General features: G+C 37.4%; 1 protein-coding gene across 8 annotated transcripts in view; it reads right to left on the bottom strand.

The window, feature by feature from the left end:
* mllt10 (MLLT10 histone lysine methyltransferase DOT1L cofactor) overlaps window positions 1-12,770 on the bottom strand; it is a 49,587-nt gene that overhangs the window by 33,727 nt on the left and 3,090 nt on the right. For all 8 annotated transcript variants that reach the window (XM_086151332.1, XM_086151334.1, XM_086151335.1 and 5 more), the window contains exons 2-5: window positions 7,469-7,548; window positions 4,223-4,277; window positions 976-1,085; window positions 736-839 (exon numbers count right to left, since the gene is read on the bottom strand). In XM_086151332.1, the coding sequence (XP_086007458.1) occupies window positions 736-839; window positions 976-1,085; window positions 4,223-4,277; window positions 7,469-7,548 (349 nt within the window). The remainder of the gene's footprint in view (window positions 1-735; window positions 840-975; window positions 1,086-4,222; window positions 4,278-7,468; window positions 7,549-12,770) is intronic.

Below are 12,770 nucleotides of genomic sequence, written 5' to 3'. Positions count from 1 at the left end.
CTCTTCATGATTTACAAAGATGGTATCTAGCAGATTTACCATTTTGAGAGCATGTTCGAGTCTGTATAGGGAACTGTTTGTATTTCATTTTAAAATAATAGACATTTATTTGTTTTTGCTACATTCTATAGACAAGCCAAAACAGTTAAATCCACTTTGTTTTTTTAACTTCTCAGCTAAACCTAGTAAATAATAACTGTGACTGTTGAATTTTCCCGATACATTGGTGTATGACATGACATGACCTACAAAAAAAATGTGCTATGTTATATTTAAAACTTAACAGGATGCTATGCAGTTTTATCATCTAATGTCTTACCCTGTGCAGTATAGTTGGACATTACCACAGCTTGGATTGAAAATAGAGTAGCCGCATATGGGAAGCTACCCAGACACACCAAAGCATTTCTTGCAAATGCAGGTACTTTACAAATTTGTAACACAGACTTTTCTATACCATTTATGTTGCCAATTCCTAGCCAGAAATGGAAAAGAGCTTCCATAACCCAAATAACCTTTGTTGATAAAACTCTTAAATCTACAAAAAAAGATATTTTTTTAGAATTTCACATCGAAGAAATACTATTACCTATATTTGTAAATACTTAAAAACCTGTCTTCACAATTCTCAAGTTTATCTTATCATTGAATGAAACCTTGAGGCAGAGAGAACAATCAGGAGACACATGGTCTTTCTTTATTTTGCAAGGTTATTGTGAAGTGAACTCGTCTTACCATGTGACATGGAAGGCCTGCCTACAGCCATGCTTGTTACAGGTCATACATGCTCCAGTAGCTGCTTTACTTTCTCTGCCTTGGTCCTCACAGATATAGCATGTCTGTGCAGACATATACACACACACGCACGCACGCACACGCACACACACACACACACACACAAAGTGAGAATATGACATTTGAATGAGTAACAAAGAAAAAGTGTAGTATTACATTTTTAAAATGTATTTATTTTACCTTGTTATATCGCTCATTTGGTACAGACTGGAGTACTATGGGTTCCATTGTGGAGACATTAGCAAACTCCACCTCCGGTATGTAGAGGGCACAAACCACATGGGCCCAGCCTGAAACAAAATGGTAACAATCTTACTGTTTCCACAACTGAAACTGAAAGCCAAAATGAGACTGCAACCTGTGACAATAATCCACAGTCAAAATAAATTATATTCAGTCATCACTTGATACAGCTGGTCGCAAGAGCCACTTCAGACATTCTAATAGAAATTTAAGATTCCAAAACACACATTGCTGTCATCTTCCTCAATGGCACTGATTAATTTCGGTGCGATAAAACATTCCTCATAAATTTTGATCCAGAGTGACAAGCCACATTCTAAAGCTGCAGATTTGAATGAGCTTTTATATTAACACACTTTAGGAGTTCACTTTTCTGTTGACAGTGATTAACAGAATTAGAGACGGCGACTGTTAACCTTTTATGTATTGCTTGTGAATCACAATGATGTGAAAAATGTTCATGGAGTGTCACACTTTTTAAAAGTTATTTCTAAATGTGTGTGAGTTCATCAGGTGGCTTGTGCATTTACCAGATTGATAAATGAAGGTTGGTGGTCTCAGAGTCATGCACATATCTTTATTTCTTAGCACACCATCAGGCTGAAAGTTGCCATTAGATGATGCATACACCGAGTAATTAAGGAACAGATGAAATCAGTGACAATACTGAGATAGGCAGTTAAAACTTAATCTGCTCTCAATTGTTACTGACCTGAAAAATAACTCTTCATATGTTATAGGAGCCTGAACTGCTCATTGAGTTAAATTGAAGACACAAAATTTCATCTCATCAATACTAATTCTTACCTAAGAATCAAAATCCTGCAACAGAACTTGAGAATTATTGGACAAAGTAATATTTCACCCCATTTCTTTCAACTTTGGTGAGTCTGGAACTGTCCCTGAACCATCAGCCAGTTGGTTGGCTTGTTGGATCTGTGCTACAACAATTAGTCCAAGTAATTTGCATAGCTAGTAGACAAAAGTCTAAATCTGGTGTGGACAATTAACAACAATCACAAGCATGGTCAGCTGATTAACCAAACCATTTTACTGAATACAATACTCGCCTCACATATTGAGATTCTATTTTCACAATGCTAATTGTATTAGATGAGTCAAGGACAGTTTTAATGAATGATAAAATTCAAGTATCTCCCACTGTGCTTAATGAGACATTCATGAAGGTGAGGACACAATAAAGCCGTCAATCTAAATTATCTGCTAAATAACGCCTCTGTGTTCAAGGTCAGTTAATGAGACATTTCAAGTTTGGGTTGGTTGGTTTAAGGTCTAAGTGAACCCAAACCAAATGTTCCAAACACAAAACATCAATGCATCAATGTATAATTCTAATGTGACCGGAACTAATTTTTTATTTCCTATATTTATTGACTTTGAATTGATGAATTCGCAAAATGTGAGTAGCTCTTTACCCAGCATATTTCACTATTGCGCGCGCGCGCGCGCACACACACACACACACACACACACACACACACACACACACACACACACACACACACACACACACACACACGCCTGTCACTGAAGACAAACTGGGGGCAGAAGAATTATACTGAGGCATGGTGGAGTGGCAGCAGAATTGACGATGAACTGAGGAGGAGCTGAAGGAGGTGAATGGGAGGTCAACTGGAGGTGGGAGTCTCCTGCCATGCTGGAGGTGTCTGTTTTTCCCCCACAGAGGAAACAAAAACAGGCTTAAACTTACAGTTGAACCCCTGACCTGCCTTTGACCTGATGAGCGGGACAGGGGGAGTGGGGCAGAGGGCGGTACATAGAGAAAGCAGCGGGTGTGAAAATGGGGGCATGTTGTTGTTTTGAAGTCCCTCCAAGAATCTGGAAGAGGCCTATAAAACAGGACTATAAAAGTGGCATAGCTTTCCGCCTCAGTGTAACAATTCACACTGTTAACCCTGAAGACAAAGCATCTCTACATGAATATCGTCAACTCTGAGAATTTATCCAGAGTCCCGTGGTGGTCCATTAAACTTTTGGTGATACAATTCACGGTGTGATACAATTTGAAATGAACTTTAAAAGAGGCAGAAAAAAGACCATGAATTTTTTCATGCTTTCTGAAATGAACCACATAAAAATGATGCAAGTGCTGGTAAAAAACAAGGCAAAGCAAACTTAATACATTGTGGTCACCTGTTTGTTGTGGCCGACACATTTGCCACAAAACCACATCAGTATAATTAAGATTAGGGAGAAACAGTGTGTCTCACAAGTGTGAGCGACTTGCGTAAAACGACTCTCATGTAACTCTGCCAAATTTGTTACACTTGTTGACTTGTGAGCAGTTAAAGAAAACTTGCTGGTCTATCAAGGTACTCGTTACCAACAGTAAAATTGATAGCGTATGAAACCTTTTGAGTTTACTTTGAACTCGTATTTATTAAGTAACACATACATGTTTTTTTTCCACGTTTTTTTCCAGATATCAACACATAAGTCACAAAACGCCACCCGTAAAGAAGTTGTGATGAGAGTAGATAACAAAAAAATGTAGGGTATGAGAAAGATGGGAGGAAGAAGAGAGGGAGAAAGAGGGGTCATGGGAAGGGTAAAATAAAAGAGAAAGTAGTAAAACGGTGTGTGTTAGTGTTGTCCTGATGCCTCCCTGCAGGCCTGGACACAATCCCACAGCTGTGCCTCTCTCTGACTGATTCAACACACACACACACACACACACACACACACACACACACACACACACACACACACACACACACACACACACACACACACACACACACACACACACACACACACACACACACACACACACACACACACACACACACACACACACACACACACACACACACACACACACACACACACACACACACACACACACACACAGAATATTTACAGTCTCCACCAAGCTGACCTCCCAATGAACTCAGCCAGGAGACTCCTCACAAGCCATGCACTATACCCATCCTGGCCCGCCCCCTCATAAACATACAAACACACACACACACATTCACTCATAAAACACAAACTGGAAAGGAAGGTACATAGAAGCAGCACACACAACAAACAGCAACATAACTCTCCCAGCACACTCAGACCCGTTAAACTTGCCGGTGACATGCAATTAATGACAAAACTCACAAGAGTAGTGAGTGAAAATACAGAGAGGGGATCCTACCTCCGTTGTCGGTTCTCTTCAGAGCTCCATCTTTGTGGGGACACAGCTCACATCTCTGTTGGATGGGAGGGAAAGAATAAACACCTTGCTGGAAACACAGGTCATCTTGACCTACTTCTTGAGAGGTTTACATTAAAATGAGATGCGTATGAATGAGATCAGCTGGCAGTGGTGTCCTGTGGTGTCACAAGCTAAAGTATTCGCAAAAGCACATGGCCTGTAATTTTGGAGATTCACCTTTCACATTCATGCATTTAATCCACATCCCCATAGACATAGAAGTCATGTGAACTATAAGAAGTGCATGTAAACACGCACACACACACGCACACGCATACGCACACACACGCACACACGCACACAAGCACGCAAGTGCAACAGGTGATTTGATGGTCAGACAGCTTGACAGCTTTTCCTGATCCAGGGAACAAATATTGAAAATTAATTATAACCCCTATTTCCAGTCTGAACTATATTAAAGATAAAAATGCCAGACAGCAAGAGCATTAGGTATGACGAGTGTGAACAGCACAGTGGTACATTTTTGGGCCAGAACATTCAGAGCTCTATAAGAAACTATAATTAGTACTTTCTAATGAACTCTAAAAAATACACAAAGATAGTGAGTTTTGGGCATGAAAAAATACATGGTTTCATGCCTTACCATTACTGTGATGATATTTTCATTGTGCATTAAACTCAAAAGAATTGTCTGAACAATCTGAAATGTGTCTCACCATATATATCTGAAGACAACACATGTTAATGTCCTTCTTTATCTAAAAAACGTTTTGATCCAAAATTTTATATTTCTTTTTTTTATTTTTGATAATTGTGACCACTGATATTCGGCAGCACCTTGCAGGAAAGTCAGAATATGAACATCAAAACATTCAAAATTGTCCGAGGAACAGCTAGAGTTACACAGCCAAAAATCTTTAACCAAACAGTTTGTAGGCAAACTACATGCTAGATATTGAAGCTGGTTGATCAAACCTTCCATTCATTAGTTTTAGTGTGGAACTGCATTGCAACCAGCATTTTCTTGTAGTAAAACCTCCATTTACTGTCTTGAGGTCTTCTGGAGAAGTCGTGCTCTCAACAGACATGAAAACATCAAGAAGGTATGTCAAACTGAACACCTGTATCAACAACTACATTAAGTAAATCTTGTCCTGTCAAAATCTAGACAGGTCTTAATGGGTTTGTCAAGGTCAAATTAAGGTGAAGCCCAGCAGGCCACACCAGCTTCTAGCGCCACAGAGAAGACACATAAAACTCTGCTCATTCAAACTAAAGATTGGTCTTTGCCTTTTTTTTGTACTCCTGTCTTTATGGCCAGTCAAATCATACCCACTGCAAAGTCTCAACAGCCTGTCTGGCACTTTACCAACCAAAGATTGCAGGGCGAAACAGAAATCTAAGCAGACTACTATTGCTTTCACACTAGATTAAAAAAAGTTAAATTCAAGACTTTCTATACCCTTTTTATTACCAGTGGGAATGAAACTTAATGCAAACTTCACAGGCATACAGTCATCTAAGTATGAAGGCTATAATGGAATATCAGTGGGAACTTAAAAGTTCTACAAAGAGGATTATCGAATAAGTACTTGAATTTGAGCTAGTAGGTTCACAGCTGGGGAGGGGGGGGGGTCATCAAGAGTGAATAAGATGGCAATATTATTACTATGACAAGTTGTAAGGTCAAGTTAGCCATCTCTGGCTAATAAATCAAACGAACTCCTTTGCTCAATTAAGCAAAAAAGAAGTACAGAATTTAACACCTTTCCCCCCAAACTGTCGACAGTATTGACTGAGAAAAATGCCATCATAACTGAAATGCACAAGTACACTTAAGGCACTTGCAAGAATCATAAAGCCAAAACCCATAGGAGTCACGGCAGAGCAGATGTACCCATGAATTTTGGCCTTACTCTAGCCTCATTTCAGGATCTTCCACAGATGTCAATAGACAAAGATGGCACAACCAACAAGAGATGGTTGAGAGAGTTGAACCCCTCTCTCAGCCATAAGAGAGATGTGCAATAAAACCAATATAAGATACTCATTTTTGCTTATTTCAATGAGGTTGTAGATTTTAAACATTTTGGTGAGGTCCACTGTAAGATTTCATGGATTTCTTAAAAAATTTACATTGGATAGCTTCAAATTACATTTTTGTAGCACAAGAATCAGTGCAGACCTGGTAAATTTTGCATTTGTCTAAAATAAATAAAGTTTTAAACATAACATCATTAACCTGGTGGACATCAATTCCTTTCTCAGTATGTCACACTAAAACCACACTGCTGAATAGAAACAAGAATGTGACCACTTAGACATACATGTTTCATAGAGTTAATTCCAGCATTTGGAGAATACAGTAAGTCATGTGAAGACATAATCTTTCACAACATAGCCTAAAAATACTGTGATATCATTACCAGTCAAGCCTAAAAAAATTCTGTGCGAATATACACACACACGCATACACACACACACACACACACACACACACACACACACACACACACACACACACACACACACACACACAAATGCAAGATAATTAAAATTCATTCACTTGGGACTTTTATTTAACTCAAGGCAAGATAAACAATATATTTTGAAGCATGTTTATGTAAATCAATTTCAATTATTCTGCATTGCAACACAGAACAAACAATGTTGATTCAGAGTTTATGGTTATACATCAGATGAAATGATACAACTGTATGTTTTAAGTCTCTTCATTTAACATTGAATAATTACAACCAATTTAAGTCATTGTTAGGTAAAGAAAAATAAAGAAAGCAGGATGCAGGGAGGCCTAGGTGCTTTTAAAACAAACAGCATTGTTCCATATTGTTCCATGCTGCGACACGGTAAGGGAAGTTGATTTTTATTATTCAAAAAATGTGATGTGTGAGGAATTTCATTGAAAAAAAGAGCTTCTCAGGAGGCTCAACATTCACGCACCTAAGGCAACACAACCCACTGCTGCCAGCTCGTAAAATCCAAAACCCTCAACAAAGCATTGTGCTATTTTGAGAACTGATTTGTTCTAAGCCTTCTTAATCCACTGATAATAGCAGGTCTGGTATCATTTACTTGGCACATTCAAAAATGACAGCGCTGTTAAAAGGCATGGGGTCCTTTATCTTGGCAGACTGTCTGACCCAATCCTGGGTTTTCTAGAAATGTACTCGTAAAAGCTTAGTAGACGGATGTACTGTGACTCACCACACGTGCTGCTCGCTCCTGAGATTCACACTTTCTGCAGAACCATGGACCAGTGGGCACCTGCACAATGCCATAACAGGCTGCGGAGAGAAAAGCAGCTGTCAGTCACAGAAACAACAAGACTGCCTTTTGTGCACGATGGTGCACACACCGACAACTTCATGGACACATGCAGATTCACAGTAAACATAGCCACAACTCATGGCCTTACTACACATTTCAGCCAATACAAATGAAAAATAAACTAAAACTTGCTACTTATCTTGTTTCAAGATAGTGATGATTAACTATTTGATTGTTATTATTAGTGATGACCAGTTATACTGAGCATTGTCAAGAGTAAAAATTTGTTTGTATTAAAATTGATCATTTCATTGACGAACAAAAATGTTGAAATAAATGCTGCTAATATTACACAAATAAAAAAAGTGTCTGTATAAAAAAAAGGAATAATACAACTACATGTTTGTTACACAAATATGCTTTGGTAAATACCTTGTTTTTACAGACATAGCACTGCAAGCTTCAATACAGTAGAAAAACACATGCGAATCAAAATAAAATACTGACTTACAGAATAGACTACAACTATGTAATTAACACAGTGTTTTAATAAACAAAATGCTCATTTGGAGAACTGCTACTTAACAAGTTATGCAAGTAAAGCCAGTTATGGAAAACAGTGTCATTCTGGTTTATTATGTCAACTCTTACATCCTTTTTACATGAATTTTATGGTTCGATTAAAAAAAGTTAGAGGAAGAATTACTGTATAGGACCCACAAAGAGCATATGATTTATTGGTGGCAGACAAAGCCCTTGTATACTTCATAGACAGTGAACTTATAGACTGTTGTCCTCTACATCAACTGAAACACAAAGTCTTCTGTACTCACTAGAGTTGCATCATGGAGTTGTAACTTCAACCCAAAGGTAGACATAACCAGTCTGGGAGAAACCTAATGAGATTTAGATTGACCAGCTTGGCCTTAGAACCCTTAAACATGTTCATTTGCTTATTTGCAGCAAACTTGAGATTCAATCACAAAAGGTGTGAACTAATCCAAGCCGTGAACCCTTAATACTAATAACTGTCCACATAAAAAACACATAATGGAACACTTTCATCACATTTATATCATACGTTTATGTCTTGACATTGTACATAGTAGGCAATCATTCGCAAGAAAAATGCAAAACATTAACGCCCCACCCTGCCCTACTTATTTCATAATTTATAACTGCCAACCGGCTGTTATATCAGCTGTACATTTACATCAGGCATGTGAAAACGCTACTCAAAGAATTTCATTATCTAACAAAAAAAAATCAAGCGGTTTCTTAATTTTAAAGTAAAATGAGGGTTTGAGCTAGTTTTTTTTATTATATCATTGATTACTTTTTCCACTGGCCGCTTATTATTTAAGGAGAGAAAATAGGTGAGTTTGGTTGACCTAAATACTGTTAACTGTGTGAATTTAGATGCAGTTTGAATGGCTCATGCACCTGAACACACACTGAACAGAGAGTAGTGGAGCAAAAAAAATATATACTTAAGGCACAAAAATTAAGAAATAAGTCTTTGACCAATAACAGAAACAAAGTTTGAATAAGTAAGTGAAAATTATGTGGGTTTTTTTTGTACCTTGTTTTAGACCTATCTGGATCTGAACAACTTTTGAAACTCCCTTTTTGAAGGTTTCTCTAAAGATGTGTGATAAACACTTTGACCCAACTGCAGTGCTGCTATTTTTGGCATGAGAGAAATATCCCTCAGATTGATCACCAGAAACAAAATCCAGCATTTCCATCACCCAAGGTCCTCCATCGAAATTGCTACAATATGAATCAGGATTAAATGAGTGATTGAATTCTTTTACAAGTTATTCCTCATTTGTCAGGCATATATTATCCATCCCTTCCTCAAAATTAACACTTCCTGCAGTGTCAGACAAGGTTCCTTATTCAGGTAAATGATCACATATAAGACATCAGTTCACATGGTATTATACTCATACACCCACTCGGATTCTGCTGTTTTATAAAGTGGCCTGACCAAATGTGATTTGCAGCACTTTTAGTCGAGAAATAGTCACTAAAGGCCATTGTAAAACACTTACACCTGGTTCATACCTACCCTGATCTAAAGCAGTAGCTAATGCAGATGTATGGGCATTGGTATTTCAGCTCTGGCTTGTCTCTTGTCAATTTGCAAGTACAACATTGCTAGTACAAGGACTTAAGTGCCATTGTGTTGATGTTCTTCATTATCTTTCAACTATTGTGGCTAAAATACAGAGGATTATCTGAGAGCTGAAGACTATTAATGATTATATTTGCATAGCCTAAAGCACTGTATCACCAATGAGAAACAGAAAAGCACAGTTAAAAAAAATTTGTTCGGAGGGTGTCCCACAACTGCTGTTTGGTGTTCTATTGGTCACACCAAATTAAAGGCTGATAGATGTGAAGTTGATTTTGACAAAAGGATGTTAACCAGCCTGAAAAGTTCATTTAAAACAGTAGCTATGTTTTTCCAACAAAAGGGGGCAATACTAAAAGGAGTACAGATTCAAATACCCAATAGTTATAGAAATTGATTTTGTGCCTTTTCAGGACAAGACACCTCTTATGTAAATAAATCAAACCATTTACAGAGATGCTAGACAGCAGCATCCCATATATACTGTCCCAAAAAGTTTTGAAGACTTAAAAGATGCTCAAACAGTCTAATGTTTCAAATGTATTTAATTACAGACTGAATGTTAGCCTTAGGAATCTGTTGACAAAAATAGTAAATAGATCACAATAACCTTGCATTCCCTTCACAATGGTGATAGTTATAAAGTGGATGAATTGGACCAAAAGAAATACAGTAAATGATAAGCTGATGTAACTATTTGTGATGCAACAGTGGACATGTTGTGAGAACATAATTTTTGCGAGGCGTATTCAGATACAGTACGTGGGTAATGAACGCAGAAAATACTTTTTTTTTTTTTTTTAATAATTCACTGTAAGTGTGCTTGCTTTTTTTTTTACACAATTAAAAACTTACCAGTTCCCCGATACAAATGCTAACAGAGAGATAGGTGTTAGCTATTCAACAATCTCACTAAGTGTCCTGACAGGATAAACCAGGAAAGCTAAACGTGATCTACTGAGAAAAAATATGCAGTGTTCCACACTTGAGAACACACCCAGTACTTTCCAGAATCCTAATAAACACAAAAAATAGCAGGCCTCATTTTGTGTTTATTAGGACTTTGGAAAGAACAGTGTATGTTCTCACTTGCAAAGCTCCAACATGTCAGATGTATTAGATTTTAATCGGAAGAAGTTGACTCCAGTGAGTGAAGGAGCACTGAATTTGTACTGATTGTAACAGTCATAATTAGAGGCAACAGAAAAGTTCCAAAAAATATAGCCGATGGTGGTTAAGGTCAGTCAGTAGCTTGTTTATAAATATACAGTGGTCCCCTTAAGATACAAATTAAATTGGTTCCAGAGGTGGGTTTGCATTACACAAATTCACCTCCCCCAAAACAAAACTTGATTATATTCATGTGCGATATCGGTCTAACGTACACCACATTCGTGCTTCGCTATTATTTTGTGCTTAATTTCCATAGAAAGTATCCTCTTTCTGGGTTCACCACTTGCCTTACCACTTGGTTTCTTAGGGCCCGTGATGATTATTGAAAAAAAATACACAAAACAATTAGAAATATATAAAATTATGCCGTACAAGAGATAGGAACACGACAATACTGTACAAACTAGCTGGAATCTATGAGGCGTTCTTCAAGGGTCTTTAGCGAGTAGCGCCAATTCAGGAGATGCGGCGGTGTCATGAAGTCTATTTGAGCTGTGGGAGCGTACTTGGCATGTACTGCGCGAATTTCAAATTTTAATTTTCTTGTTCTTGTATTTGTATTGTGAATTTTATTTTGTATTTCAAGGATAAAATTTGTTCGAATTGCGCTTTGTATCTTGAAAAAAATTGTATATAAAGTGATTAGTATCTCAACTGTATTTAGATATCCATTAAAAAAAAACTATCAGCAAACTATCTGCATAATTCCTAAACAGAATCATCTTTATTACTGAAGAACACCTATGAGGCAGGTTCACTGATGACTGTGTCTTAGACTCCAATGTACAGTCCACTTTGTCAATCTAAATCCATCAGCACACCATAAAAAGACAACCTTTACACATTTTCAGATTATCTCTAATCTGACCAGAGCCCATAATCCAAATCCAAATCAGCTATAATCCAAAATACCAAAAGGTTATGGAGTTCAAATGAAGAAACCACTGATGAGACCTGTGCTATCGTAAGAAAAAATAAAAATAAAGAGTCTGAAACATTCATGCGGACTGAGTGCAATTGTTGAAATCCATCATTTGAAACTTTATGAAAATTATAAATTCTGCAGTTTCTCATTGTTGTGCTCACCGGTGGAAAATGTGTTCCGTAGGAAACAAGGGCTGAAGGAAAATTTACTCTTGAAAAATGCCTTAACTTTGAAAAAAATTGTTTTCACGGAGAATCAGAACATCATGTCAAAGTCAAGCTCACTGCAACAGTTAGTATTTTTCAGGTGAGTACATAATAAATGGGTACTGCAGTGCAAAACTTCACTGGAGGATTTTTCATACACTCTCAGCACAACCAACATCATTTGGTGAAGAGTTGTACTGACATTACCAGGACTTATGGCCATTCGTGGAAATTAAGTCTGAACTTTTTTAGTCTTCATCATTAATATGCTGGAATATAAAACATTGCAAAATCCACATTTTGAGCACTGCTTTCATTTAGCACATAGCCATAATCTGTTGCTATAATGTAAGTCATGGCTAAAAGCTCTACACTACTAACTGAGATGAGCAGCACTTCATCAAATACAGGTGTAGATACAAAGAGCGACAATGAAAACATGTTGGAAGGGTACACAATATGATGTCCTTGGCTGCATTGAACATGACCTGTGGGTATGTCTTCAAGCAGTAACAACAAACAAGCTGCAGGATTTAACACTGTAATATAGGGATGGGCAATATGAATAATAAAAAAGTAGTAGTCCTACTTTTCAAATCCAAGCTGTTGATAAAAAAACACAACAAATTGTTTTTATGCAGAAAATAAGTATACAAAATCTTATTGTTATTTATTCCATGTTTTCTTTGGCTGTGCATCAACTTGCATTATGCAGGGCTTGAAGAGGCTAGTATCAATAGAGTTAGCTGGTTGGGAACATACAGTTAATGCTGTTAACTTAAATGAGCAAGGACA

This window comes from Fistularia commersonii, chromosome 8 (genome assembly GCF_037954325.1).
Source record: "Fistularia commersonii isolate RoL2024-O1a breed Wild chromosome 8, RoL_Fcom_v1.0, whole genome shotgun sequence".
Lineage (NCBI taxonomy): Eukaryota > Metazoa > Chordata > Actinopteri > Syngnathiformes > Fistulariidae > Fistularia > Fistularia commersonii.
This window is presented reverse-complemented; position numbering and strand designations above follow the sequence as displayed.